The sequence below is a fragment of the Anomaloglossus baeobatrachus genome, chromosome 5 (genome assembly GCF_048569485.1).
Source record: "Anomaloglossus baeobatrachus isolate aAnoBae1 chromosome 5, aAnoBae1.hap1, whole genome shotgun sequence".
NCBI lineage: Eukaryota > Metazoa > Chordata > Amphibia > Anura > Aromobatidae > Anomaloglossus > Anomaloglossus baeobatrachus.
In genome coordinates, this window is record NC_134357.1 from 542,226,244 (window position 1) to 542,253,253 (window position 27,010).

A 27,010-nucleotide genomic window follows, 5' to 3' on the forward strand; every position below is an offset into this window, starting at 1 on the left:
GCCAAATCGTGTTCAGGAGGAAATAAACAAAATAAAGGAAATAATCAAACAACAAGAGTATTTCCACAACACACCAGACTAACATACAACAGTTCACCAGAAGCTGGATCACCATTAACTTAGACCGGAATTGCAAAAGCTGTTATCAGTGTTGAAGAGCTCATTCCACCATATTTTAAAGTGTGGAGGCGGCCGTGATAGGTCTCCAGAAACCCATGGCCAAAGCAGCAATTCACAGGCCAGCAGAAATTATCAACTGCTAGACCGACCACCAGTAAACTCACAACTGGTCAATGGCCAGCTCTGAGCATCTCAAAGAATACCAGGTGGTGTGTCAGACTCTGCAGTGTGAACAGTCTAAGACGCTATGACACCTGTTAAGTTTAGAGCCGTGACAGTCAGTGATTTAATCTATAGGAGTAGTGACTATTTTGACACCTGAATGGGGGCTTATTTTTGTGGGATAAGTAGAAGTTTTTATTTGCATTGTTTTTCTCTACATAACATTTTTGATGGCTTTTTATTCCAATATTTTGAAGACAGAATGAACAAACAGTTGAACTCCATGCTCTACTGGTTCATGCTATAAGGTCTTCTATTAGACTGTGAACTGTCATTTTCTTAGTGAATAATTCAATTTTACTACATAACTTATTTCTATGGACATTTTGAGTACAAATGTTAAAAAAATATAAATTTCATTCAAACATTATAATTGGTTTTATTCTTGACAGATGACTGTACCAGGAGATCAGAGGGACAACTCACATCTTCAATTTTTAAATCAGATGACCTCGAAATCACACAGAATAGAATTGAACTGAATGCCATTACTCCAGATATCTCATCATCCCTTCACAGTAAATGTCAATCATTTGATCTATTCAAACAGGTCCTATCTTCTGAATTATTACAGACTACAAAGACAAATAACAGTTTCAAAATAAGCATTTTAAAACAAACTGAACTTAAAGCAGAGCAGACAATTTCATATTCAGAATATGGAAATAATTTTTCCTTTGAAACATCTGGGGAGAAGCCTCATCCATGTTCACAATGTGGGAAATGTTTTCTTTGGAAATCAACTCTTATTAGTCATCAGAGAACTCACACAGGTGAGAAACCATATTCATGTTCAGAATGTGGAAAATGTTTTATAAGGAAATCACTGCTTGTTTCACATCAGAGAAGTCACACAGGGGAGAAGCCATATTCATGTTCAGAGTGTGGGAAATGTTTTTTAGATAAGTCATATTTTTCTATACACCAGAGAACTCACACAGGGGAGAAACCGTTTTTATGCTCAGAATGTGGGAAATATTTCCTAAAAAAATCACATCTTGTTGTACACAAGAGAACTCACACAGGGGAGAAGCCTTTTTCGTGTTCAGCATGTGGGAAATGTTATGCAGATAAATCAAGTTTTGTTAGACACCAGAGAACTCACACAGGTGAGAAGCCATATTCGTGTACAGAATGTGGTAAATGTTTTGGACAAAAATCACAGCTTGTTGCACATCATAGAATTCACACAGTGCAGACACTATATCCATATTCAGAAAGTGAGAAATATTTAAACCTGAAATCAACTCTTTTTAGTCAACAGAAAACTCACTCAGGAAAGCAATATTCATGTTCAGAATGTGAAAAGTGTTTTTTACAGAAATCCCACCTTGTTAAACATCAGAGAACTCACACAGGGGAGAAGCCTTTTAAATGCTCAGATTGTGGGAAATGTTTTGTACAGAAATCAGTGCTTGTTTCACATCAGAGACGTCACACAGGGGAGAAGCCATATTCATGTTCAGAGTGTGGAAAATGTTTTTTAGATAAATCATATTTTGTTTTACACCAGAAAACTCACACAGGGGAGCAACCTTTTTTATGTTCAGAATGTGGGAAATATTTCCTAAAAAAATCACATCTTGTTGTACACCAGAGAACTCACACAGGGGAGAAGCCTTTTTCGTGTTCAGCATGTGGAAAAAGTTGGTCAGATAAGTCAAGTTTTGTTAGACATCAGAGAACTCACACGGGTGAGAAGCCATATTCATGTTCAGAATGTGGTAAATGTTTTGGGCATAAATCACTGCTTGTTTCACATCAGAGAATACACACAGGGAAGAAACCATATTCATGTGCAGAGTGTGGGAAATGTTTTTCAGATAAATCATATTTTGTTTTACACCAGAGAACTCACACGGGGAGAAACCATATTCAAGTTCACAATGTGGGAAATGCTGACCAGGTAAATAAAATTTTGTTAGACACCAGAGAATGCACACAGGGAATAAGCCTTTTTCCTGTTCAGAATGTGGGAAATGATTTCGACAAAAATGCAACCTTCTTAAACATCAAAAATCCCATAGAGGAAGTAGCTATTACAATTCCTAGAATGTGAAAAATGAATTACTGGAAAATAATATTTTGTTTACCATCAAAAATAACTCAGACGGGGAGAAACTATATACAGTATGTTGACAAATTGTACAAAATATAACAGTCGTGTAATTAAATGAGAAAGGGAAATTACTTTAGAACTTACTGCATTTTTTTGAATATAAGGCCAATTGCACATGAGTATTTGGCGACTTTTTTACACCAGTATTTGTAAGCCAAAACAAGGAGTGGAACAGAGTGAGGAAAAGTATAATAGAAACAAGTACACCACTTCTGCCATTTTTACCCACTGCTGGTTTTGGCTTTCAAATACTGATGTAAAAACTCACCAAATACTGAATATGTGCAAGAGTGACAAAAGATGCACTTTTTACAAGGAATAAAATCTTCCTAATAAGTGAGTGCGTCTTATAGTCCGGATGCAGCGTCTCGATACGGAGGAGACAGTGTCCTTCCCAATCACTGAGAGAACTGCTCTCTCATCCTGCCCCACACTGATCTATGGGATCGGTGCTGAGCAGGCGAGGAAACAGCTGGCACCTCCACAGAGGCTGCAGTCCTGAGTGAGCAGCTTAAGAACCATCCACCACATGACTTGGAAGGAACTGGAAAATGAGATAATATATACACAGTGTAAGTGTATGCAAATGTGCATATGTAGCAGAGCTCTGTGCATGTAAATTCTGCATCTATGGCAGAGTTGTGTAGGTATTAAAATGTGCATATGTTGCAGATCTGTATGTATATGTAAATGTGCGTATGTAGCAGATCTCTGTGTATGTAAATATGCATCTATGGCAGACTTGTGTAGGTATCAAAATGTGCATATGTTGCAGATCTGTATGTATATGTAAATGAAGCAGAGCTGTGTATGTATGTAAGGGTGTGCTTACACTAGCGTATAGCATCTGATGCAGTATCACTTTAGAGGTATAAATACAATTATACTGAATCTAACTGTTACAACTATACTACAGTGCTGCTCGCCATTATTGGCACCCTTTCATTTCTTTCATAGACTGTACAATATCTTCTGAAATAAATGAAAATGTATCCAAGCTATATACTCCCAAGACTTTCTAATTAGTGGTCCAAAGTAATACAATAATAAAACATTGTTTGCCAACTTACATGTTACAGTTTCAATGAAGAAACAGAATAAACAGCATGTGTAGCAATAAAAACCCCTCTAATTAATACTTGGTTGCACACCCTTTAGCATTGATGACAGCCTCCACACACTTCTTGTAGCCATCTATGAGCTTCTTGCACTTCTCAGCTGGTATTTTCTCCCAGTCTTCCTTTCGAGTTTGTTCAAGCTCTTGAATGTTTGTAGGGTTCTTTTTCCCCAATGGCAATTTTTTTTCCTTATAAGCTTCATTGCGCTATCTGTAAACAAACTGTTGCTTTGCCTTGCTAAAAAGGTCCATTATTGTTTCATCTGTCCAGAGAGCATTTTCCCAAAAGGATTATGCTTTGTCAAGGTTCCTTTTTATGTCTTTTCTTCAGCAATGGTTTCTTCCTAGGCCTTTACCCATAAAACTTTACTTGGTTTAGTGTGTGGTGTATGGTACTTGTTGAAATCATGATGCCAGACTGTTCCAGGTTGGCCTTCAAGTCTTTGAATGTTTGACGTGGTGTTTTTCCCACCATTCACACCAACCTTCGACAACATCTCTTGTCAATTTTCCTCTTTCCCCCATGTCCAGGGAGGTTCTTGATGGTTCCGTGCTTGTCAAACGTCTTAATAATATTGCGCATTGGTGAAACTGGGATACCAAGGTCTTTGAAGATGACCTTATACAATTTGGAAGTCTTGTGGTTGCTAATAATAGCAGCTCTGATGTCCTCAGACAGCTCCTTTAGCTCACCATTGTGACAAACGAACAGAGCCAACCATGTGGCTTTTTAAAACACTGATATTATCATTCATTGGCTAATTAATGTCACATGGGCACCGACAATTTATCACAGATGATTCTCATTTGTGAATTACCACAGGAGAGTCAAAATGTGTTTCCATACTAATTTAATGTAAAGGGTGCCAATGCCGGTGTCCCAGCAAGCTTTAGGTTTTTCTATTTTTCCGTCCCATAGTTTTTTGTTGTTTTTTTTTAAATATTATCATTTGCTTTTTTGTATTTAAAATGAGTGCTGTATACAAAAAAGCTGTTTCACTTGATTCATTTTTTCCAGTAGATATTCCACATTATGTACTTAAATGTCATAGGTGCCGATAACGATGAGCAGGACTGTGTATGTATGTGGATATATGTATTTATACAGTGATGGAAATAAGTATTTGATCCCTTGCTAATTTTGTAAATTTGCCCACTGACACAGACATGAACAGTCTATAATTTTAAGGGTAGGTTAATTTTAACAGTGCGTGACAGAATATCACAAATAAAATCCAGAAAATCACATTGTATAAATTATATAAATTTATTTGCATTTTGCACAGAGAAATAACTGTCTCTTAGTGTCAAGTTCCTTGGAAGTCATCTGTCTCTTTAGAGAAAGAAAATCAGACATTTTTCCTGTGGAATAGGATCTTTAGATGACATTTTAATCATGTTATAAGGTGTATAGCGAATATGTGATTTTCTTGATTTTGTCACAGGAATGACTTGATCTAGGAGAGTTTGATGCTGGTTTTTTTTTTACAAGGTTTTAACCTGATTGTACTGTATATAATCAACAATTTGTTTTTTTCTGATTTTGATTTTCATGTTTTGTACATTTATATAAATGTCTTTTCAATGGAATAGAGTATGTGACTGAATTAAAAAAAAAAAATGTGTTCACAAATATCTTGATTGTGATATTTTCAACTGTTCTGTACAATCGAAATATGGATATAAAAGTAAATGTACATTCTTTTTGTCTAATTTGTAATTTCTTTAGCAAAATGTTGGACTACTATAATTTATTTCACACCAAATCAAGTCTGTCTGTCAATCATTTGACCTCTCATCTGACTCGCTATCACAAGACTTTTTTAATGCTATGTATTTGGAAATAAAGACAGCCACTTTTTAAATAATCAATTTTCCTCATCATTGGTTATTGTTAAATCAAACTGATCAGCAAAACTCTCAAATATTTCTAAAGGTTTTCATACATGAAGCTTAGGATCATATGCAGGGATCTTTTTACATAAGCCTTTCCTGACCTTTACTTGGAGCTGTGCTTCTTCCATTTTAGTGACCTCTCCACGTCATTTCCTCTGTTTCTTCCTCCCATCTTCTTTCCCTACATTATTTTATATGTCCTCATAGACAAGATCACCTTCAGCAGGTTACTACAGACACGTCTCCTGCCATCTTGTTGACTTTCCACATTACAGACAAAATCACTGACTTTACAGTGGCATGCAAAAGTTTGGAAACCCCTGGACAAAATTATTGTTCTTGCAAGTTTGGACACCCTTGGAGATTTGTGTGCTCAAGCTTTCAGACCTTAATTAGCCTGTTAGGGTGTGTTTATGATCATCATTAGGAAGGCCAGGTTATGCAATTTTCACAGATTTATAAAAACCCAGCCTCCTCTAACCTTATGCCAAAAACAGCAACCATGGGTTCTTCTAAGCAGCCTAGTACTCTAAATGAAAATTGTGAAGTCGCACAAAGCAGGGCACAAATATAAGCTAGCCAAGCGTTTTCAAGTTGATTTTCTTTATCGCTTCATTGGGGGACACAGAGACCATGGTTGTATGCTGCTGCCACTAGGAGGCGACACTAAGCAAAAAAAGGTAAACTCCTCCTACGCAGTATACACCCACCAACTGGCAATCATTCCTCAGTTTAAGCTTAGTGTCCATAGGAGGTGGACACACTTGGGGCTGCTCTCAGCCCCCCAGGTTTGTATTTTTAATATTTCCCTTTTTCTTTTACAGACACAGCTCGTCGGGCGACAAGGTGTAATCGCTCACCCTGCTCTCCCCCCTAGAGACCGGTCGCACAGAAGTGGGGTCTGTCCGCCACTTCCGTTGTCCTCCGTGTCTGTCTGGCAGGACCCTACCCCCCTAACACTTTCAAGATGGTTTGGGGGGCATCCGCACAGAGGGACAGGCGGATGGTCCTTGCACCCCTCCCCCTGCACGCTCGCCTTCCACAGCCGGCCTGATCAGGGAGGGGAGACGAAAATCATGCAGGCAGGACGACCGATGCCCGTCTCCCTATATCTATTCCAGGATCAAGGAGGGACTATCAGCCGTCGGGACAGGTACCCTCCCGTTCCCCGGGCCATGGGGGGCTCCGTTTATAAAAAAGAAAAAAAAAAAAAGAAGAGGATCCATGAAATTAACCCTCCTTACCCCGGGTCAGCTCCCCTCCATGCAGGCTGTGCGCTCGCCCTCCCTCCACAGTCCCGGCCCCGTCCTCGGCGCTGTCCACTGTTTCCTCCTGCGGCCTCACTTCTAATTTAGTCCCCGGCTTCTCCCCGGCCTAGCTCCCATCTGGTCCACGCCCCCTCCCGGCCAGCCTATCGCGCGAGTCCTCGCTCCCCAGCAGGCTCGCCCACTCCAGCAGCCAGTCACAACAGGCCTCACTGCGCACCCTTTCCAGCCAATCACGGGCGCTCTTCCTCTCGGCCGTCCCTGAGCCAATCCCTGCAGGTTTACCTCTGCTGCGCGCCTGTTTTGCGCGCTCTTTTCCGGCTCCTCCCCCGGTCCGGGTGCTCTCAGCCTCTCCAGCGCCATCGCAGCCCTGCTGTTACACTGTGCGGCGGCAGCGTTTCACGTGCAGCCACCGGCCTCATACCCCTGCAGCTCCCCGGAGCCCCCACCTCTGCTCCCTCTGCCTGCAGTCTGACACACCAGCGGGACACAGCGCCAGCAGACACAGGACGCCAGAACCTGGGTAAGCCCTGCCACTGGGAGGCAGCTCCTTCCCCAGTACCCCATCCACCTGGCATCCTCCGGTCTGTTCTCTCTCTCCTCGCTCTCTCTCCCTTCTGTCCCATGTCCAGCACAAGAGCCTCCCGCTCTCAGTCACAGGCCATAGCCCTACACTTCGCCTGCACCTCTTGTTTAAAGAAGTTTCCCTCAGGGCAGTCCTCTCCCATCTGCCAAGCCTGCAGCACCCCCAGCATGACTACTACGGAGCCCCCCACCGCCGGTAACGAGGACTCGGCCCCACACCTGAGTGGGCTGCAGCTCTCTCACAGTCCGTGGATAACCTAACTAAGGTATCTCAAACCTTGGTTTCAGCCATAGAGCGTCTGCCCGCCTCCACCTCTGGAGCCCCCCCGGTGGCCCAGAGCGAGTCTGAGCCCGCAGCGCTGCTAGCCCGGCACGGCAGGACGCACAAGAGGTCTAGGAAGCGGTCCTTCTCGGGATCGTCCTCCAGCTCTCCTAACTCCTCCACGGCCTCCAGAGTGGTACGTTCTCCCTCTCCTACCTAATCTGCGGCAGCACCGGATTCGGACCAGGACCCTGATTCGGACTCCGATCTGGACTCTGAACATATCTCCAAGCTGACCAGTATGATGGACAGTCTGGTTATTGCCGTCAACCAGACCCTAGAGGTAAAGGATGTAGATCCAACCCCTACCAGTCAGTCGGTTCCTTTCAAAAGGGCCAAAAAAACGCCAAGGATCTTTGGCAACCATAGGGAATTTGAGGACATTTTCTCTAGACAGTGGGAACATCCCGACAAGCGTTTCCAGAAGCGCAAGCGGGCACAAGTCCTTTACCCCTTTGCACCGGAACTTCTCCAGAAGTGGTCAGCGTCTCCTTCAGTGGATCCTCCAATCTCCCGACTTTCATCTAGTACCACCTTACCACTCTCTGATGGTGCCTCCCTTAAAGACCCCTCTGACAGGACCATAGAATCCCTTGCCAAGTCGGCCTTTGAAGCCTCCGGTTCTGCCATCAGTCCAGCCTTTGCATCCACCTGGGTCTCCAAGGCTGTCTCCGCCTGGGCAAAGCTACTCAGGCGCGGTATCCTGGCTGAAGCTCCCGGTCCTGAGCTCTCGGATCTGGCAGATCAGTTCGCCCAAGCCGGAAAGTATCTAGTTACTGTGTCCCTCGACTCCGCTGCTTCTGCAGCTCTGGCAGCCGGTAACATTGCCGCAATCCGCAGAGCCTTGTGGCTTAAGGCGTGGAACGCGGACTCCGCATCCAAAAAGTCCCTCACCAGTCTCCCCTTTTTCAGGGCCAGACTCTTCGGAGAAAAGCTGGACAAGATCATTTCTGAGGCAACAGGGGGTAAGAGTACCTTCCTTCCCCAGCGATGGGTTCCTCGAGCCCCTCCCAAATGACGGGCTTTTCCCTTTTGTCCCTTTCGTCAATTTACTGCCAACAGCAGCACCCGTCGAGAGCGGTTGCCAGCACGTAAAGAGAGACGGAAGCCCTCCTTTAAGGCAACACCCCACTGGCGTTCCTGGCGTTCCCATGGCCAGCAGTCCAAGACCTCCAGATCCAACAGATTCTCCTCCGCATGACTGGGCTCCCATTCCCGGATTCTCATCCAGGGTCGACGGTCGCCTCCGGCTGTTCAGAAGCATGTGGCTTTCCGTGATAGACGACGCCTGGGTCCGAGACGTCGTCTGTCACGGCTACAAGATAGAGTTTTCTTCTCTCCCACATTCACGCTTCGTCAAGTCCAAACCCCCCAAGGATCCCTCCCTTACCAAAGGTTTCTTCGCGGCCATCCAGTCCATGCGAGATTCTGGGGTCATAACCCCCGTCACCCCTCAAGACCGATTTCGGGGTTTTTATTCAAACCTTTTTGTTGTTCCAAAGAACAATGGCACTGTCCGCCCCATTCTGGACCTGAAGCGGCTCAACAAGCGTGTCCATCTCCGTCACTTCCGCATGGAGTCTCTGCGCTCAGTGATTGCATCCATGGAACCCGGGGAGTTTCTTTGTTCGGTGGACATCCAGGACGCCTATTTTCACATCCCGATCTTCCCAGCTCATCAGAGATTCTTACATTTCGTGGTTCAGGATCAACACTTCCAATTCACAGCTCTCCCATTCGGGCTTTCAACGGCTCCCAGAGTCTTCACCAAGATAATGGCAACCGTCATGGCTATTCTTCGGACCCGGGGAATTCTAGCCATCCCGTACCTGGATGACATTTTAATCAAAGCTCCCTCGGCATCGGAGTGTCGCGAAAGCCTCAGCATCACCCTGGATACTCTAGCCCATCTCGGCTGGTTGCTCAACAGACCAAAGTCATCTCTGATCCCGGCACAACGCATCTCATTCCTTGGCATGGTCTTCGACACCGCACAGGCGAAGGTTCTCCTGCCCGAGGACAAGCTCTCGGCCATTCTCAGGGGAATTTGGAAGCTCCAACGCGCTCCCCATTGCTCTCTCCGGTATTGCATGAGCATTCTCGGGAAAATGGTGGCGTCAATGGAAGCGGTGCCCTACAGTCAATTCCATACACGTCCTCTTCAGGGTCTCCTTCTATCAAGATGGGACAAGTCCCTTCACTCCCTGGATCGCCCAGTCGCGTTCCCTCCACGAGTCAGAGAGTCACTGGAATGGTGGAAACGCTCTCCCCTCATCCTCCAAGGGAGATCATTTCTTCCCCCTCGATGGAAGGTCATTACGACAGACGCCAGTCTACTAGGCTGGGGAGCCACATTCCAAGACCTTACAGTTCAGGGTCGCTGGACTGAGCCGGAAACGAACCTTCCCATAAACATTCTGGAGCTCAGGTCAGTTCCATTGGCTCTCCTACACTGGGAGACCCTGCTCCTAGGACACCCAATTTGGGTACAGTCCGACAATGCGACAACTGTGGCCTACATAAACCACCAAGGCGGAACACGCAGCCGAGCGGCAATGAAGGAAGTGTCTCAGATCCTCGACTGGGCCGAACAGAACATTCCAGCGATCTCAGCGGTCCACATTCCGGGAGTGGACAATTGGGCCGCCGACTTCTTCAGCCAAGAAGGCCTCGACGCGGGAGAGTGGTCCCTCAATCCCAGCATCTTCCAGCAGATCTGTTCCAGGTGGGGATCTCCTGGCTTACAGTTGGAACCACAGAGTGCCCCAGTTCGTGTCCAGAGCAAGAGATCCACTGGCGGTCGCAACGGACGCCCTAGCGATCCCCTGGTCGCAGTGCTCTCTGCCGTACCTCTTCCCTCCGCTTCCGCTCATCCCCAAATTAGTCAAGAAGATCAAATCAGAAAGAGTCCCGGTGATTCTCGTGGCCCCGGATTGGCCCCGTCGTCCATGGTATGCAGAACTCGTGCACCTTCTTGCCGACGTCCCGTGGAGACTACCAGACATCCTGGACCTACTCACTCAGGGACCATTCCTCCACCAGAATTCACAGTCGCTCAATTTAACGGCATGGCTGTTGAAGCCGCAGTACTAACTTCCTCAGGATTCTCAGAAAGGGTCGTCCAAACAATGATTAGAGCACGGAAACCCTCCTCCTCCCACATATACCACCGTACGTGGAAGGCCTACTTCCGCTGACGTGAAGCTAACCAGGTCGCAGCCATGACCTTCTCCTTATCAGTTCTGCTGTCTTTCCTGCAGTCTTGTCTGGATGCGGGGTTGGCACTCAGCTCTCTTAAGGGGCAGGTGTCTGCTCTTTCCATTCTCTTTCAGAAGAGGATTGCCTCTCGCTCACAGGTTCACACATTCATGCAAGGGGCCGCTCATTCTGCTCCCCCCGTCCAGCCTCCAGTGGAGCCTTGGGACCTCAACTTAGTTCTGTCCGTTCTTCAGCATCCCACCTTCGACCCTATTCAGGAGGTGTCTCTAATGCTCCTTTCTTGGAAGGTCGCCTTCTTAGTTGCCATCACGTCAATCAGGCGTGTATCTGAACTAGCGGCGCTTTCCTGCCGCTCCCCCTATCTCTTCTTCCACCAGGATAAGGTAGTCCTTCGGCCGGTACCGTCCTTTCTTCCGAAGGTGGTCTCCTCTTTCCACCTTAACGAAGACATTGTTCTTCCCTCCTTTTGCCCGAACCCGTCTCACCCTCGTGAGATTCTTCTCCACAAGCTGGACTTGGTCAGAGCCCTCCGCCTGTACATTTCCAGGACGTCTCATTTCAGAAGGTCAGATTCTCTATTCGTGCTTCCATCCGGTCCGCGCAGAGGCCTCCCCGCTTCCAAGTCCTCCATTGCACGATGGATCCGTTCTGCCGTACTAGAAGCCTACCGGGTAAGGGGCAGAGCGCGCCCACTCAGGATTACGGCCCATTCCACCAGGGCGGTGGGAGCCTCTTGGGCGGTCCGTCACCACGCTCCAGCGTTGCAGCTTTGCAAGGCTGCAACCTGGTCTTCGCTCCACACTTTCACGAAGTTCTACAGGGTTCACACTTTCGCATCCTCTGATGCGAGCCTCGGTAGACACGTTCTGCAGGCTGCAGTGGACCGAGGTCAGCCCTGAGAGTAACAATAGACCCACCCGTGGGACTGCTTTAGGACGTCCCATGGTCTCTGTGTCCCCCAATGAAGCGATAAAGAAAAGTAGATTTTGGGTACTCACCGTAAAATCTCTTTCTTGGAGCCTTCATTGGGGGACACAGCACCCGCCCTTGTGTTGGATACATGTTACTGTTGAATGTTGAGTCTAATGTTCACTTCTGTAAGATTGTTCGTTGTTTCTTGTTGTCTCCTATTGCTTTCTCACTAACTGAGGAATGATTGCCAGTTGGTGGGTGTATACTTCATAGGAGGAGTTTACCTTTTTTTGCTTAGTGTCGCCTCCTAGTGGCAGCAGCATACAACCATGGTCTCTGTGTCCCCCAATGAAGGCTCCAAGAAAGAGATTTTACGGTGAGTACCCAAAATCTACTTTTTCCTCAGTTCAAAATTTAAGAAATGGCAGTTAACAAGAACAGAGGAGGTCAAGATAAGGTCTGGAAGACCAAGCAAAGTTTCTGAGAGCTGCTTTTGAAGGATTACTAGAGAGGCAAATCAGAAACATGCCTCACTGCAAAAGACATTCAGAAAGATTTAGCAGACACTGGAGTTGTGGTACATTGTTTTACTGTTCAGAGACATCTGCACAAATATGGCCTTCATGAAAGAGTCATCAGAAGAAAACCTCTCCTGCATCCTTACCATACAATTCAGCTTAGGAAGTATGCAAAAGAACATCTAAATAAGCCTGAAGAATTATGGATGAAGTTAAAATTGAAGACTTTGGCCAAAATAGTCAAAGGTTTGTGTGGAAAAAAAAAAAGGTCATAGAATTTCAGGAAAAGAACATATCATCAGCCATTAAACATGGGGGTGGATCAATCATTCTTTGGGTTTTGTTGTATCCCATGGTATATTTCATTGGTAGAAAGAAGAATGAATTCAATGAAATTTCATCAAACATAACACCATCTGTAAAAAAGCTGAAGTTGATAAGAGGATAGCTTCTACAAATGGACAATAATCCTAACTGTATGTGAAAACCCACAATAGACTACATCAAAAGGAGTAAGCTCAAGGTTTTACAATGGCACTCACAGGCTCCTGATCTGAACATCACTGAAAATCTGTGGCTAGCCCTCAAAAGAGCAGTGCATGCAGGACGACCCAGGAATTGCACGGAACTGGAAGAGTTTTCCAAAGAAGAATGTCTCTCGAGTGTAGCACGACTTGATGTGATCTAGGGACGATCTGGGACCAGAAGGATCTCAGATCTGCTGTAGTGCCTGCACGCCATTTATCCTTCTCTGCAGACACTCCCTTCTGCTATAAATATCCGCTCTTCACTCCACTTCATATTTGGTATATCTCATTCAGGTTGCTGTCCACTTTGAAGAAACCAGTCTCTGGAGAAAGCGAAGGTGTGTGTTTAGTTTCAACCGAGAAGTACCTGCCGGAGTTTTATTTGTTGTCATTTTCCCATTTGTCCACAAGTGATCCCATTTTGGAAACTAGACCCCTCAAGGAATTTATCTAGATGTTTAGTGAGCACTTTGAACCCCCGGGGGCTTCACAGAAATTTATAAAATTGAGCCATGAAAATAAACACATTTTTACCACAAAATTGTTACTTCAAACAGCTTTTTCACAAGAGTATCAGGGTCACTCAAACGTCCCTCTGCTCGGTTGCGACCCTGTCAATCCGTGACAAAACCGCACCTCACAGCTCCACCCTGACGTCTCTTAATATGTCGGAGCCATGCAAGACGACCTCGTCACTTCCGCCAACACGTGACGTTCCGTGCCCCCAAGGGGTACATAAGGTTTGCTTGGCACAATGTAGCACTGACACCTCCTGTTCCCCCGGGCACAGGGAGGCATGGAGAGTGGAACAGAGTAGGTCATGCAACCTCCGGTGTGGCACCCAGCTTTCACACAACCCCACAGGAACTTTCCACTAGCCCCAGTGAAACAGAATTCTGCTGGTCTGGTACAGTGCGGGAGTCTGCCACCAGTTCCTTGTTAGATATAGGCCTGGTCTGGTAACAGGACTATATCAGGCCAGAAACTAGCCCAGGTAGCATGGAATGTTAAACCAAGCTCACGCACATGGGATTTGTGACTCAAGATAAAAGAAACAGCCCAAGATTAAATTATATATTTAATCACCTTAAGGGCACACTAAATAATACACTATATACCAGATGGTATTTACAGATTATATGTCAGAAGTACAGGAACAGATAAGATATGGTTACAAACAAATATACAGATGGATCAGTTAGTTACCTTATTCCTTATGAATATGCAGGCTGTTGGCTTGCACAGGGGAGGCGCTGTGGAGCCACGAGTTTTCCTGGGACTCCTCACACATGTTGATCGCATGTGACCTCTCAGAGAACAAGAACCACAAGATGCTCACACTGAGGTTATGAATCCTTGCACATTCCATGTCCCCTCCCACCTGGTGACCTAAGACTGGCTGGATCTGGGTGTGCCTTTTACTCTCCAGGGAAATATAGATTTTCAGTTTTCTCCAGATCTCAGGTCCTCACATGGAAGATATGGCCATCATCGTTCCAGTTATTGTTTTATCTATCTATAGATATGAAACATGATAGGTTTGTGGGCTTCTTTTGGAGACTTATTAATTATTGACTGCTACGCATGTGTCACGCTCCCCGTGTCCCAGCACCACTCCTTACCCACTGATCCAGTCCATGTGTCCACCAGTCATGGCTGCCGCTCCCGCTCTTGCTCCCCTGAGTCCTGTTCCTGGTCTCAGGAGTCTGACTCTGAGTCTTGGCCACATGGTTCTGTATAGGACCAGGCCGCGCCCACTCTCCTGGTCTTAGGCCCAGCACACCTGAAGCAGGAAATGACATAGGGCTGTGCTGGGTATATAAGACTTGCCTTTCCATGTGGACGGGGCCTGATCAACGTGTCTTGTAGCATAGTCTTATGAGCTAGGTGCTCAGGTCCCCTGGTGCCGTGTCCTGCTGACTTATTGTCCTTGCTCCCTGGTACCTGTGCCTGTTTACTTTACTGTCCTAAAGAACTCTGTGACTCTGGTGACCTGCTTATACTTGTCCCTGCCACGCCAGTGCTCCGGCTGCCGTGTACCCTGCCCTCCGGTGGGGTGCAAGGTCCAGTGGATCCACCTCCTGGGCCTACCAGCCTTCCCGGCCCTGACAGTTTGATCAGGCCATGGATTCCGCCGGAGCACAAACGTCTGAGCTGGCTGAACTACGCCAGGAACTGGTGCAACAGCGTGACACCTTACACCGCATACTGAAGTTCCTGACGTCTGTGGACCACCGGTTGTACACGCTACAGACCGCCGCCTCGTCTCCGTCGACGCAGCAGACAGCGTCTAAGACCGAACCTGTTGTCCCCTTGGCGTCGCAACTCTGCCTCGCTGCGCCGCCTCGCTATGCGGAGGATCCCAAGACCTGCAGAGGCTTCTTGAACCAGTGCTCCCTGCATTTCAAGTTGCTTCCCCATTTGTTTGTTTCAGACCAAGCTAAGGTGGCCTTTCTAATGTCCCATCTGGAAGGCGAAGCATTGGCCTGGATGAATCCTTTGTGGGAGAATGAGGACCCAGTGACCACCGACCTCCTGGAATTCCTGCAGGCCTTCCGTGATACCTTTGATGAACCAGGACACACCACCGTGGTTACCTCCTCGCTCCTCCGGCTACGCCAAGGAACCCTGACGGTGGGCCAGTACGCCATCCAGTTCCGCACGCTTGCCTCCGAGCTAGGCTGGAACAATGAGGCATTGACAGCAGCCTTTTGGGAGGGCCTGTCGGGCAGCATTAAGGACGAACTAGCCGGCCGTGACGTTCCACAGACTTTGGACGCTTTGATATCCTTAGCCACCCGGATTGACCTCCGTTTCCAGGAGCGAACCAAAGAGGTATTCCGGGAGAAGCGACCACCCCGTCACACCTTGTCCCCGCAGAGGCCTACCGCTCCCTCGCCCTTGCCTTCCTGTGATGTGTTTCCTGAACCAATGCAAATTGACAGACTGAGCCAAGCTGAGCAACGCCGTGCAGAGCGACTCACCCAGGGCCTGTGTTTCTATTGTGGAAGCGGTTCACATCTGCTCCGCTCATGCCCTGAGAGACCAGGAAGACCCCGAGTCCAAGGAAGGGTGGGAACCGCCACCCTTGGCACCGGAATCCCCTCCGTTCCAGTTACGCAGACTGTCCAGGTGACGACGGAGAAGATTAGGTTCACAGCAGAGGCCCACATTGATTCTGGGGCAGCGGGTAATTTCATACACCAGTCTGCAGTGAACCGATACCAGGTACCGGTGATCCCGCTTGCCAAGCCCCTCTGGTTTGCCTCCGTGGATGGTAAACCACTATACGAACCTGTCCGGTTTACCACCGAACCCGTGAACCTCCAGGTTGGCGCTTCGCATACCGAGACTATAGCCTTCTATGTCATCCCAAGAATGGCTCCTGAGCTCCTGCTGGGTCTGCCCTGGCTTCAACTCCATGACCCTGCCATTAGTTGGCGCTCTGGCGCTATTTCTCGCTGGGGACCCTTGTGTCATGACCACTGCCTACAGCCTGTTCCTCAGTCCCTGTCACCTGAACCGTTGGAACCACCGACCCCTGAAGAGGTGACGACGCACTCCAGTGCCGTACCACAACTCCTGTCACTTGTGCCTGTGGTGCCACCGGAACCAGAGGAGACGACGCACTCCAGCGTCGTTCCACAGTCCCTTACAATTGAGACTTTGATGCCACCGGCTACCGAGGATGAGACACTGTCCTGTACCCGGTCCGAGATGCCCGGTCCGGTCGTCCACGACCCCAGTCCTGCTTCTGTCTTCCCCCCGCTTCCCGTTGCCCCCGTTGCCACTGCTGGTAGATCGGCTAAGCGTCGTGCGGCCAAGAAGGCGGTACGGGGTCAGCGGTCCTTCCCCGCCTTTGCGTTGGGTCCTGGTCCGGTGACTCGATCTGGGGTGCCCCTGGGGTACTGTGCACGGAGGGGGGGGCATAGAGGGGGGGTACTGTCACGCTCCCCGTGTCCCAGCACCACTCCTTACCCACTGATCCAGTCCATGTGTCCACCAGTCATGGCTTCAGCTCCCGCTCTTGCTCCCCTGAGTCCTGTTCCTGGTCTCAGGAGTCTGACTCTGAGTCTTGGCCACATGGTTCTGTATAGGACCAGGCCGCGCCCACTCTCCTGGTCTTAGGCCCAGCACACCTGAAGCAGGAAATGACATAGGGCTGTGCTGGGTATATAAGACTTGCCTTTCCATGTGGACGGGGCCTGATCAACGTGTCTTGTAGCATAGTCTTATGAGCTAGGTGCTCAGGTCCCCTGGTGCCGTGTCCTGCTGACTTATTGTCCTTGCTCCCTGGTACCTGTGCCTGTTTACTTTACTGTCCTAAAGAACTCTGTGACTCTGGTGACCTTCTTATACTTGTCCCTGCCACGCCAGTGCTCCGGCTGCCGTGTACCCTGCCCCCCGGTGGGGTGCAAGGTCCAGTGGATCCACCTCCTGGGCCTACCAGCCTTCCCGGCCCTGACAGCATGTCTCACAATTTAGGAGAAAAGTGTGTGACGTGCGTCTTGCTGTCAGAAGTCTGGAAATATGCCTATCTTATTTGTGGGAACAACGCACTCTCCAATATTGTAACTTTTTCATTGGCTCCTTCCAGGCTGGACTTGTCCTTTTGAGGCTCAGTTGTAAATTTTGTAGTTCTCTGCCTCCATGCTGTATACAGATGAGTCCCCACATAGCCCCTGTATACATCATGAGTCACCACATAGCCTCCTATATAAAGCAGGAACCCCCACATAGCCTCTATATAAATCATGAGTCCCCACATAGCCCTTGTATACAGTATGAGATCCCACAGCCTCCTATATACAGCAGGAGTCACACATAGCATACTATACACTGTAGAGCCTTACAAAGCCTCCTATATACTGCATGAGCTTCACATATCCTATATACAGCAGGAGTCTCACATGGCCACTTTATACAGCAGGAGCCTCACATAGCCTCCTTTATACAGCAGGAGCTCCCAAATAACACCTATAAACAGAAGGAGCTCCCACATAACCTTCTATATACAGCAGGAGTCCCACATAACCTCCAATATACAGCAGGAGCTCCCACGTGACCTCCTATATACATCAGCAGCCCCACATGACCCATATACAGCAGGAGCCCCACATGGCCTCCTATATAGAGCAGGAGCCCCACATAGCCTCTTACAGTATGAGCTCCCACATAGCCTCCTATATAAACCAGGAGCTTCCATATAGCCTTCTACATATAGCAGGAGCTCCCACATAGCCCCTATATACAGCAGGATCCCCCACATAGCCTCTAGCTACAGCAGGATCCCCACATAGCTTTTATATACAGTATGTGCCCCACATAGCCTCCTATATACAGTATAAGCTTCCACATAGCCTCCTATACAGTAAGAGCTCCACATAGGCTCCTATATACAATATAAGCCTTCACATAGCCTCCTCCGATATACAGCAAGAGCCCAACATAGCCTCCTATAAACAGTATGAACCTCAAATAATTTCCTATATACAGCAGAAGCCCCACATAGCCCCTGTATAGACATACACATCCCATACACATGCAAGAAAAATAAAAACACATACTCATCTCGCTCCCGTTCCCATGACGCTCTGTTTTGATCTACCTTTTTCCATGTCCTCTTGATGCTGGCGAGTACATGCTGGCTATGGTGCTGGTTGATGACGTCATTGTGTGGTGACGGGAGCTCCCCTGAGTTGCACTGCTGCTCTGTATGGCATTGTAGTTCTAGAGAGTTAGGTATCTCTTGCGGCACACAACGTTATATTATTATTATTATTATGAATCACATCTTACTCAGCTTTAGACGCACCCTAACAACGCATCTTTTTAGGGTGGCCTATCACACTCTTTAGCCTAACTAAATTCACATAATCCCTCCACAACTTCTCAGAACATAACCCCACGTCAAACTCCATGGCACCCAAATGCATCTCAAGGTTCTGGCCAACTGGTCCAGGAAACCATTATCTATCCCCCATTTCCTTGAGATGGCTGGATTGTCATTGTAAATTATACCACTAGAATGGAGTTGATTCTATATATGAGCTCCTCGTATATACATATATACACACACATTTATACACATACACACATAAACACACTGTATATATATATATATATATATATATATATTTATACACACACACACACACACACACGCACACATATATATATATATATATATATATATATATATATATATATACACACACACACATATATACAGTATAGACCAAATGTTTGGCCACACCTTCACATTCAAAGTTTTCTTTATTTTCATTACTCTAAAAATTGTAGATTCACATTGAAGTCATCAAAACTATGAATGAAAACAGGTTTTTACAAATGTGGCCATGTTCCATGTAAAGTTTGCACTTTTGTGGATAAGGGACATACAGTTAGGTCCAGAAATATTTGGACAGTGACACAAGTTTTGTTATTTTAGTTGTTTACAAAAACATGTTCAGAAATACAATTATATATATAATATGGGCTGAAAGTGCACACTCCCAGCTGCAATATGAGAGTTTTCACATCCAAATCGGAGAAAGGGTTTAGGAATCATAGCTCTGTAATGCATAGCCTCCTCTTTTTCAAGGGACCAAAAGTAATTGGACAAGGGACTCTAAGGGCTGCAATTAACTCTGAAGGCGTCTCCCTCGTTAACCTGTAATCAATGAAGTACTTAAAAGGTCTGGGGTTGATTACAGGTGTGTGGTTTTGCATTTGGAAGCTGTTGCTGTGACCAGACAACATGCAGTCTAAGGAACTCTCAATTGAGGTGAAGCAGAACATCCTGAGGCTGAAAAAAAAGAAAAAATCCATCAGAGAGATAGCAGACATGCTTGGAGTAGCAAAATCAACATTCGGGTACATTCTGAGAAAAAAGGAATTGACTGGTGAGCTTGGTAACTCAAAAAGGCCTGGGCGTCCATGGATGACAACAGTGGTGGATGATCGCCGCATACTTTCTTTGGTGAAGAAGAACCTGTTCACAACATCAACTGAAGTCCAGAACACTCTCAGTGAAGTAGGTGTATCTGTCTCTAAGTCAACAGTAAAGAGAAGACTCCATGAAAGTAAATACAAAGGGTTCACATCTAGATGCAAACCATTCATCAATTCCAAAAATAGACAGGCCAGAGTTAAATTTGCTGAAAAACACCTCATGAAGCCAGCTCAGTTCTGGAAAAGTATTCTATGGACAGATGAGACAAAGATCAACCTGTACCAGAATGATGGGAAGAAAAAAGTTTGGAGAAGAAAGGGAACGGCACATGATCCAAGGCACACCACATCCTCTGTAAAACATGGTGGAGACAACGTGATGGCATGGGCATGCATGGCTTTCAATGGCACTGGGTCACTTGTGTTTATTGATGACATAACAGCAGACAAGAGTAGCCGGATGAATTCTGAAGTGTACCGGGATATACTTTCAGCCCAGATTCAGCCAAATGCCGCAAAGTTGATCGGACGGCGCTTCATAGTACAGATAGACAATGACCCCAAGCATACAGCCAAAGCTACCCAGGAGTTCATGAGTGCAAAAAAGTGGAACATTCTGCAATGGCCAAGTCAATCACCAGATCTTAACCCAATTGAGCATGCATTTCACTTGCTCAAATCCAGACTTAAGACGGAAAGACCCAAAAACAAGCAAGACCTTAAGGCTGCGGCTGTAAAGGCCTGGCAAAGCATTAAGAAGGAGGAAACCCAGCGTTTGGTGATGTCCATGGGTTCCAGACTTAAGGCAGTGATTGCCTCCAAAGGATTCGCAACTAAATATTGAAAATAAAAATATTTTGTTGGGGTTTGGTTTATTTGTCCAATTACTTTTGACCTCCTAAAATGTGGAGTGTTTGTAAAGAAATGTGTACAATTCCTACAATTTCTATCAGATATTTTTGTTCAAACCTTCAAATTAAACGTTACAATCTGCACTTGAATTCTGTTGTAGAGATTTCATTTCAAATCCAATGTGGTGGCATGCAGAGCCCAACTCGCGAAAATTGTGTCACTGTCCAAATATTTCTGGACCTAACTGTACATTTATCTCTTTTTCCACAGGAATGCAATATAAAATTCAGAGACATTTGAATTGTACAACCGAGGGTGTAATATATTTAATTGACTGTACAATATGCCTCAAACAGTATGTAGGCTGTACGGTCGGACCGCTGAAGAACCGCATTAGACGTCATATCTCTGATATAGGTAAAACACATTTATGCGGTTCTTCAGCGGTCTCTAGGCATTTTACTTTGTGTCATGGCGGTAATACCTCTGGTCTTAAATTTAGAGCCATAGAAAAAGTTCAACAAATGAACTGAGGGGGTGACTTCCAACGTAAAGTTCTAAATAGAGAATCCTTTTGGATATTTAAATTAAATACTCACATTCCACATGGTATGAATATACGCCAAGACATGATTGTCCATTATAACTAAATTATTCATGTAAAAATGATTTTAATGTTTTTCACAATATGAATAATATTTTTTTTTAACTGTTTTATGTATCTGTGAATTATAGCACTAGAATCTCCTCTCTATGCACAGGTTTTTGTTACATGTGTGGGATGATTAACCTAATTAGAAACTACTTGCATGATGGGAGTTCTAGTAAGCTATATAGAGGTAGCAGTACCTACTTCAAATCATCCATGAATAAGACTATATGACCATTCTTTGGGTCGAAACATGTTGGATAAACTGATATTATAGATACCTTGTCTGTGGATCCCACCTGCGCTGTGGAAACTTTTTAAATGAAGCAATAAAGACGTAAGTTCATTTTATTAAAGCCTGTGATCCGCTGGATTTTTTTATTCATTCTAAAAATGAAAACATGTGGAATGAAATACTTAACAAAACCGTGTGAAACAACTGAAAATATGTCTTATATTCTAGGTTCTTCAAAGTAGCCACCTTTTGCTTTGATTACTGCTTTGCACACTCTTAGCATTCTCTTGATGAGCTTCAAGAGGTAATCACCGGAAATGGTTTTCAACAGTCTTGTAGGAGTTCCCAGAGATGCTTAGCATTTGTTGGCCATTTGCCTTCACTCTGCTGTCCAGCTCACCCCAAACCATCTGGATTAGGTTCAGGTCTGGTGACTGTGGAGGCCAGGTCATCTGGCATAGCACCCCATCACTCTTAGTCAAGTAGCCCTTACACAGCCTGGAGGTGTGCATGGGGTCATTGTCCTCTTGAAAAATAAATGATGGTCCAACTAACCACAAACCGGATAGAATAGCATGCTGCTGCAAGATGCTGTGGTAGCCATGCTGGTTCAGTATGCCTTCAATTTTAAATAAATCCCCAACAGTGTCACCAGCAAAGCACCCCCACACCATCACACCGCCTCCTCCATGCTTCACGGTGAAAATTAGGCATGTAGAGTCCATCCGTTCACCTTTTTCTGTGTCACACAAAGACACGGTGGTTGGATCCAAAGTTCTCAAATTTGGACTCATCAGACCAAAGCACAGATTTCCACTGGTCTAATGTCCATTGTGACGGGGTATGCGACAGAGCAGTAAGGGACACCAGACCGATGAACAATCCAAGAAGATTTAATGAGGCAGGGAGCATAAACCATCCAATATTAAAATGGTTCTTTAGAGTCCACAGAAAGGAAATAGGTCCGGGGCAATCCGACGCCAAGGAACACGTAACAGTCATCAGGGGAGTTCCCTAAATCCAGCAGCGTGGCAGCTGATCCTCAATGTCCAATCGTCCATGTACGGGCAAAAAGGAGCTGGCCTCAGCACAGTTCCTCGCCCTTCACCCAACAAAGCATAACTAAACTAAAAAACATGTGTCTGAATCTCCCACCTGTCCTTAGATCCACACCTTTAACATTAACTACTTGCAGCTCCTAGTTAGAAAGAAGTTCCTAGAACACAGTCTCCAGAGATTGTGTATCAGGGAAGCCTCCTGCAGAGGATAACAATATATATGCAACCCCCACCAGATCAAGGACAATAGCTACTGCTGAAGCCTGATTACAATATGGTACAGGCTGGGGGAATATAATGTTACAACCCCTTCCCCCCTCAATTTGTGCCAAGAGTGTGCAAAGCAGTAATCAAAGCAAAAGGTGGCTACTTTGAAGAACCTAGAATATAAGGCATATTTTCAGTTGTTTCACACTGTTTTGTTTAGTATCTCATTCCACATGTTTTCATTCATAGTTTTGATGTCTTCAATGGGAATCTACCATTTTTAGAGTCATGAAAATAAAGAAAGCTCTTTGAATGTAAAGGTGTGTCCAAACTTTTGGTATATATATATATATATATATATATATATATACAGTCAGGGCCAGAAATATTTGGACAGTGACACAGGTTTTGTTATTTTAGCTGTATACAAAAACATGTTCAGAAATACAATCATATATATAATATGGGCTGAAAGTGCACACTCCCAGCTGCAATAAGAGAGTTTTCACATCCAAATCGGAGAAAGGGTTTAGGAATCATAGCCCTGTAATGCATAGCCTCCTCTTTTTCAAGGGACCAAAAGTAATTGGACAAGGGACTCTAAGGGCTGCAATTAACTCTGAAGGCGTCTCCCTCGTTAACCTGTAATCAATGAAGTAGTTAAAAGGTCTGGGGTTGATTACAGGTGTGTGGTTTTGCATTTGGAAGCTGTTGCTGTGACCAGACAACATGCGGTCTAAGGAACTCTCAATTGAGGTGAAGCAGAACATCCTGAGGCTGAAAAAAAGAAAAAATCCATCAGAGAGATAGCAGACATGCTTGGAGTAGCAAAATCAACAGTCGGGTACATTCTGAGAAAAAAGGAATTGACTGGTGAGCTTGGGAACTCAAAAAGGCCTGGGCATCCACGGATGACAACAGTGGTGGATGATCGCCGCATACTTTCTTTGGTGAAGAAGAACCTGTTCACAACATCAACTGAAGTCCAGAACACTCTCAGTGAAGTAGGTGTATCTGTCTCTAAGTCAACAGTAAAGAGAAGACTCCATGAAAGTAAATACAAAGGGTTCACATCTAGATGCAAACCATTCATCAATTCCAAAAATAGACAGGGCAGAGTTAAATTTGATGAAAAACACCTCATGAAGCCAGCTCAGTTCTGGAAAAGTATTCTATGGACAGATGAGACAAAGATCAACCTGTACCAGAATGATGGGAAGAAAAAAGTTTGGAGAAGAAAGGGAACGGCACATGATCCAAGGCACACCACATCCTCTGTAAAACATGGTGGAGGCAACGTGATGGCATGGGCATGCATGGCTTTCAATGGCACTGGGTCACTTGTGTTTATTGATGACATAACAGCAGACAAGAGTGGCCGGATGAATTCTGAAGTGTACCGGGATATACTTTCAGCCCAGATTCATCCAAATGCCGCAAAGTTGATCGGACGGCGCTTCATAGTACAGATGGACAATGACCCCAAGCATACAGCCAAAGCTACCCAGGAGTTCATGAGTGCAAAAAAGTGGAACATTCTGCAATGGCCAAGTCAATCACCAGATCTTAACCCAATTGAGCATGTATTTCACTTGCTCAAATCCAGACTTAAGACGGAAAGACCCACAAACAAGCAAGACCTGAAGGCTGCGGCTGTAAAGGCCTGGCAAAGCATTAAGAAGGAGGAAACCCAGCGTTTGGTGATGTCCATGGGTTCCAGACTTAAGGCAGTGATTGCCTCCAAAGGATTCGCAACAAAATATTGAAAATAAAAATATTTTGTTTGGGTTTGGTTTATTTGTCCAATTACTTTTGACCTCCTAAAATGTGGAGTGTTTGTAAAGAAATGTGTACAATTCCTACAATTTCTATCAGATATTTTTGTTCAAACCTTCAAATTAAACGTTACAATCTGCACTTGAATTCTGTTAAAGAAGAAAAAACAATTTTTTGAATTGGTCGGTGGTTGACCTCCACCTTGCTATGCACCCCAATTTGGGATGTATTCCATCTGTATAGATTTTGGCGTTTGGTGACTGTTCACATTGGGTCATCAGGCTTTGTCCACAGGCTATATATATACTTCATGCAGCATATGCTTGGACCTGTCCCGCCCACAGCCATGACTTAGTCATGGGTACGGGACTGCAATAGACCAGGTGAGTGCTGCTGAGAGCAGTTCTGCTATTTATATGTGAGGCCGCATGGCACATTTTATAAAAATATTTTAGTGTAGGACTGCTTCAAATGAGATTTGCCGTGACGTGGCGAAGCAGCTCAAGAAATTGCAATTTTTTGCCAAAAATCTCAAAAAAATTTTTATAATGCAGTTTGGAATATTTGATGCCTTAGTGCACATTGGTGCTGGCTCTTTGTTGTTTCTTTGTTGAATTGGTCGGTGGTTGACCTCCACCTTGCTATGCACCCCAATTTGGGATGTATTCCATCTGTATAGATTTTGGCGTTTGGTGACTGTTCACATTGGGTCATCAGGCTTTGTCCACAGGCTATATATATACTTCATGCAGCATTTGCTTGGACCTGTCCCGCCCACAGCCATGACTTAGTCATGGGTACGGGACTGCAATAGACCAGGTGAGTGCTGCTGAGAGCAGTTCTGCTATTTATATGTGAGGCCGCTTGGCACATTTTATAAAAATATTTTAGTGTAGGACTGCTTCAAATGAGATTTGCCGTGACGTGGCGAAGCAGCTCAAGAAATTGCAATTTTTTGCCAAAAATCTCAAAAAAATTTTTATAATGCAGTTTGGAATATTTGATGCCTTAGTGCACATTGGTGCTGGCTCTTTGTTGTTTCTTTGTTGAATTGGTCGGTGGTTGACCTCCACCTTGCTATGCACCCCAATTTGGGATGTATTCCATCTGTATCGATTTTGGCGTTTGGTGACTGTTCACATTGGGTCATCAGGCTTTGTCCACAGGCTATATATATACTTCATGCAGCATTTGCTTGGACCTGTCCCGCCCACAGCCATGACTTAGTCATGGGTACGGGACTGCAATAGACCAGGTGAGTGCTGCTGAGAGCAGTTCTGCTATTTATATGTGAGGCCGCATGGCACATTTTATAAAAATATTTTAGTGTAGGACTGCTTCAAATGAGATTTGCCGTGACGTGGCGAAGCAGCTCAAGAAATTGCAATTTTTTGCCAAAAATCTCAAAAAAATTTTTATAATGCAGTTTGGAATATTTGATGCCTTAGTGCACATTGGTGCTGGCTCTTTGTTGTTTCTTTGTTGAATTGGTCGGTGGTTGACCTCCACCTTGCTATGCACCCCAATTTGGGATGTATTCCATCTGTATAGATTTTGGCGTTTGGTGACTGTTCACATTGGGTCATCAGGCTTTGTCCACAGGCTATATATATACTTCATGCAGCATTTGCTTGGACCTGTCCCGCCCACAGCCATGACTTAGTCATGGGTACGGGACTGCAATAGACCAGGTGAGTGCTGCTGAGAGCAGTTCTGCTATTTATATGTGAGGCCGCATGGCACATTTTATAAAAATATTTTAGTGTAGGACTGCTTCAAATGAGATTTGCCGTGACGTGGCGAAGCAGCTCAAGAAATTGCAATTTTTTGCCAAAAATCTCAAAAAAATTTTTATAATGCAGTTTGGAATATTTGATGCCTTAGTGCACATTGGTGCTGGCTCTTTGTTGTTTCTTTGTTGAATTGGTCGGTGGTTGACCTCCACCTTGCTATGCACCCCAATTTGGGATGTATTCCATCTGTATAGATTTTGGCGTTTGGTGACTGTTCACATTGGGTCATCAGGCTTTGTCCACAGGCTATATATATACTTCATGCAGCATTTGCTTGCACCTGTCCCGCCCACAGCCATGACTTAGTCATGGGTACGGGACTGCAATAGACCAGGTGAGTGCTGCTGAGAGCAGTTCTGCTATTTATATGTGAGGCCGCATGGCACATTTTATAAAAATATTTTAGTGTAGGACTGCTTCAAATGAGATTTGCCGTGACGTGGCGAAGCAGCTCAAGAAATTGCAATTTTTTGCCAAAAATCTCAAAAAAATTTTTATAATGCAGTTTGGAATATTTGATGCCTTAGTGCACATTGGTGCTGGCTCTTTGTTGTTTCTTTGTTGAATTGGTCGGTGGTTGACCTCCACCTTGCTATGCACCCCAATTTGGGATGTATTCCATCTGTATAGATTTTGGCGTTTGGTGACTGTTCACATTGGGTCA

The 27,010-nt window shown here is 45.5% G+C and overlaps 1 protein-coding gene across 1 annotated transcript in view; it reads left to right on the forward strand.

The window, feature by feature from the left end:
- Positions 1-27,010, forward strand: part of LOC142312217 (uncharacterized) — a 231,609-nt gene that overhangs the window by 48,965 nt on the left and 155,634 nt on the right. The window contains exon 12 of the mRNA XM_075351124.1: positions 735-2,221. Coding sequence (XP_075207239.1) covers positions 735-2,221 — 1,487 coding nt within the window. The remainder of the gene's footprint in view (positions 1-734; positions 2,222-27,010) is intronic.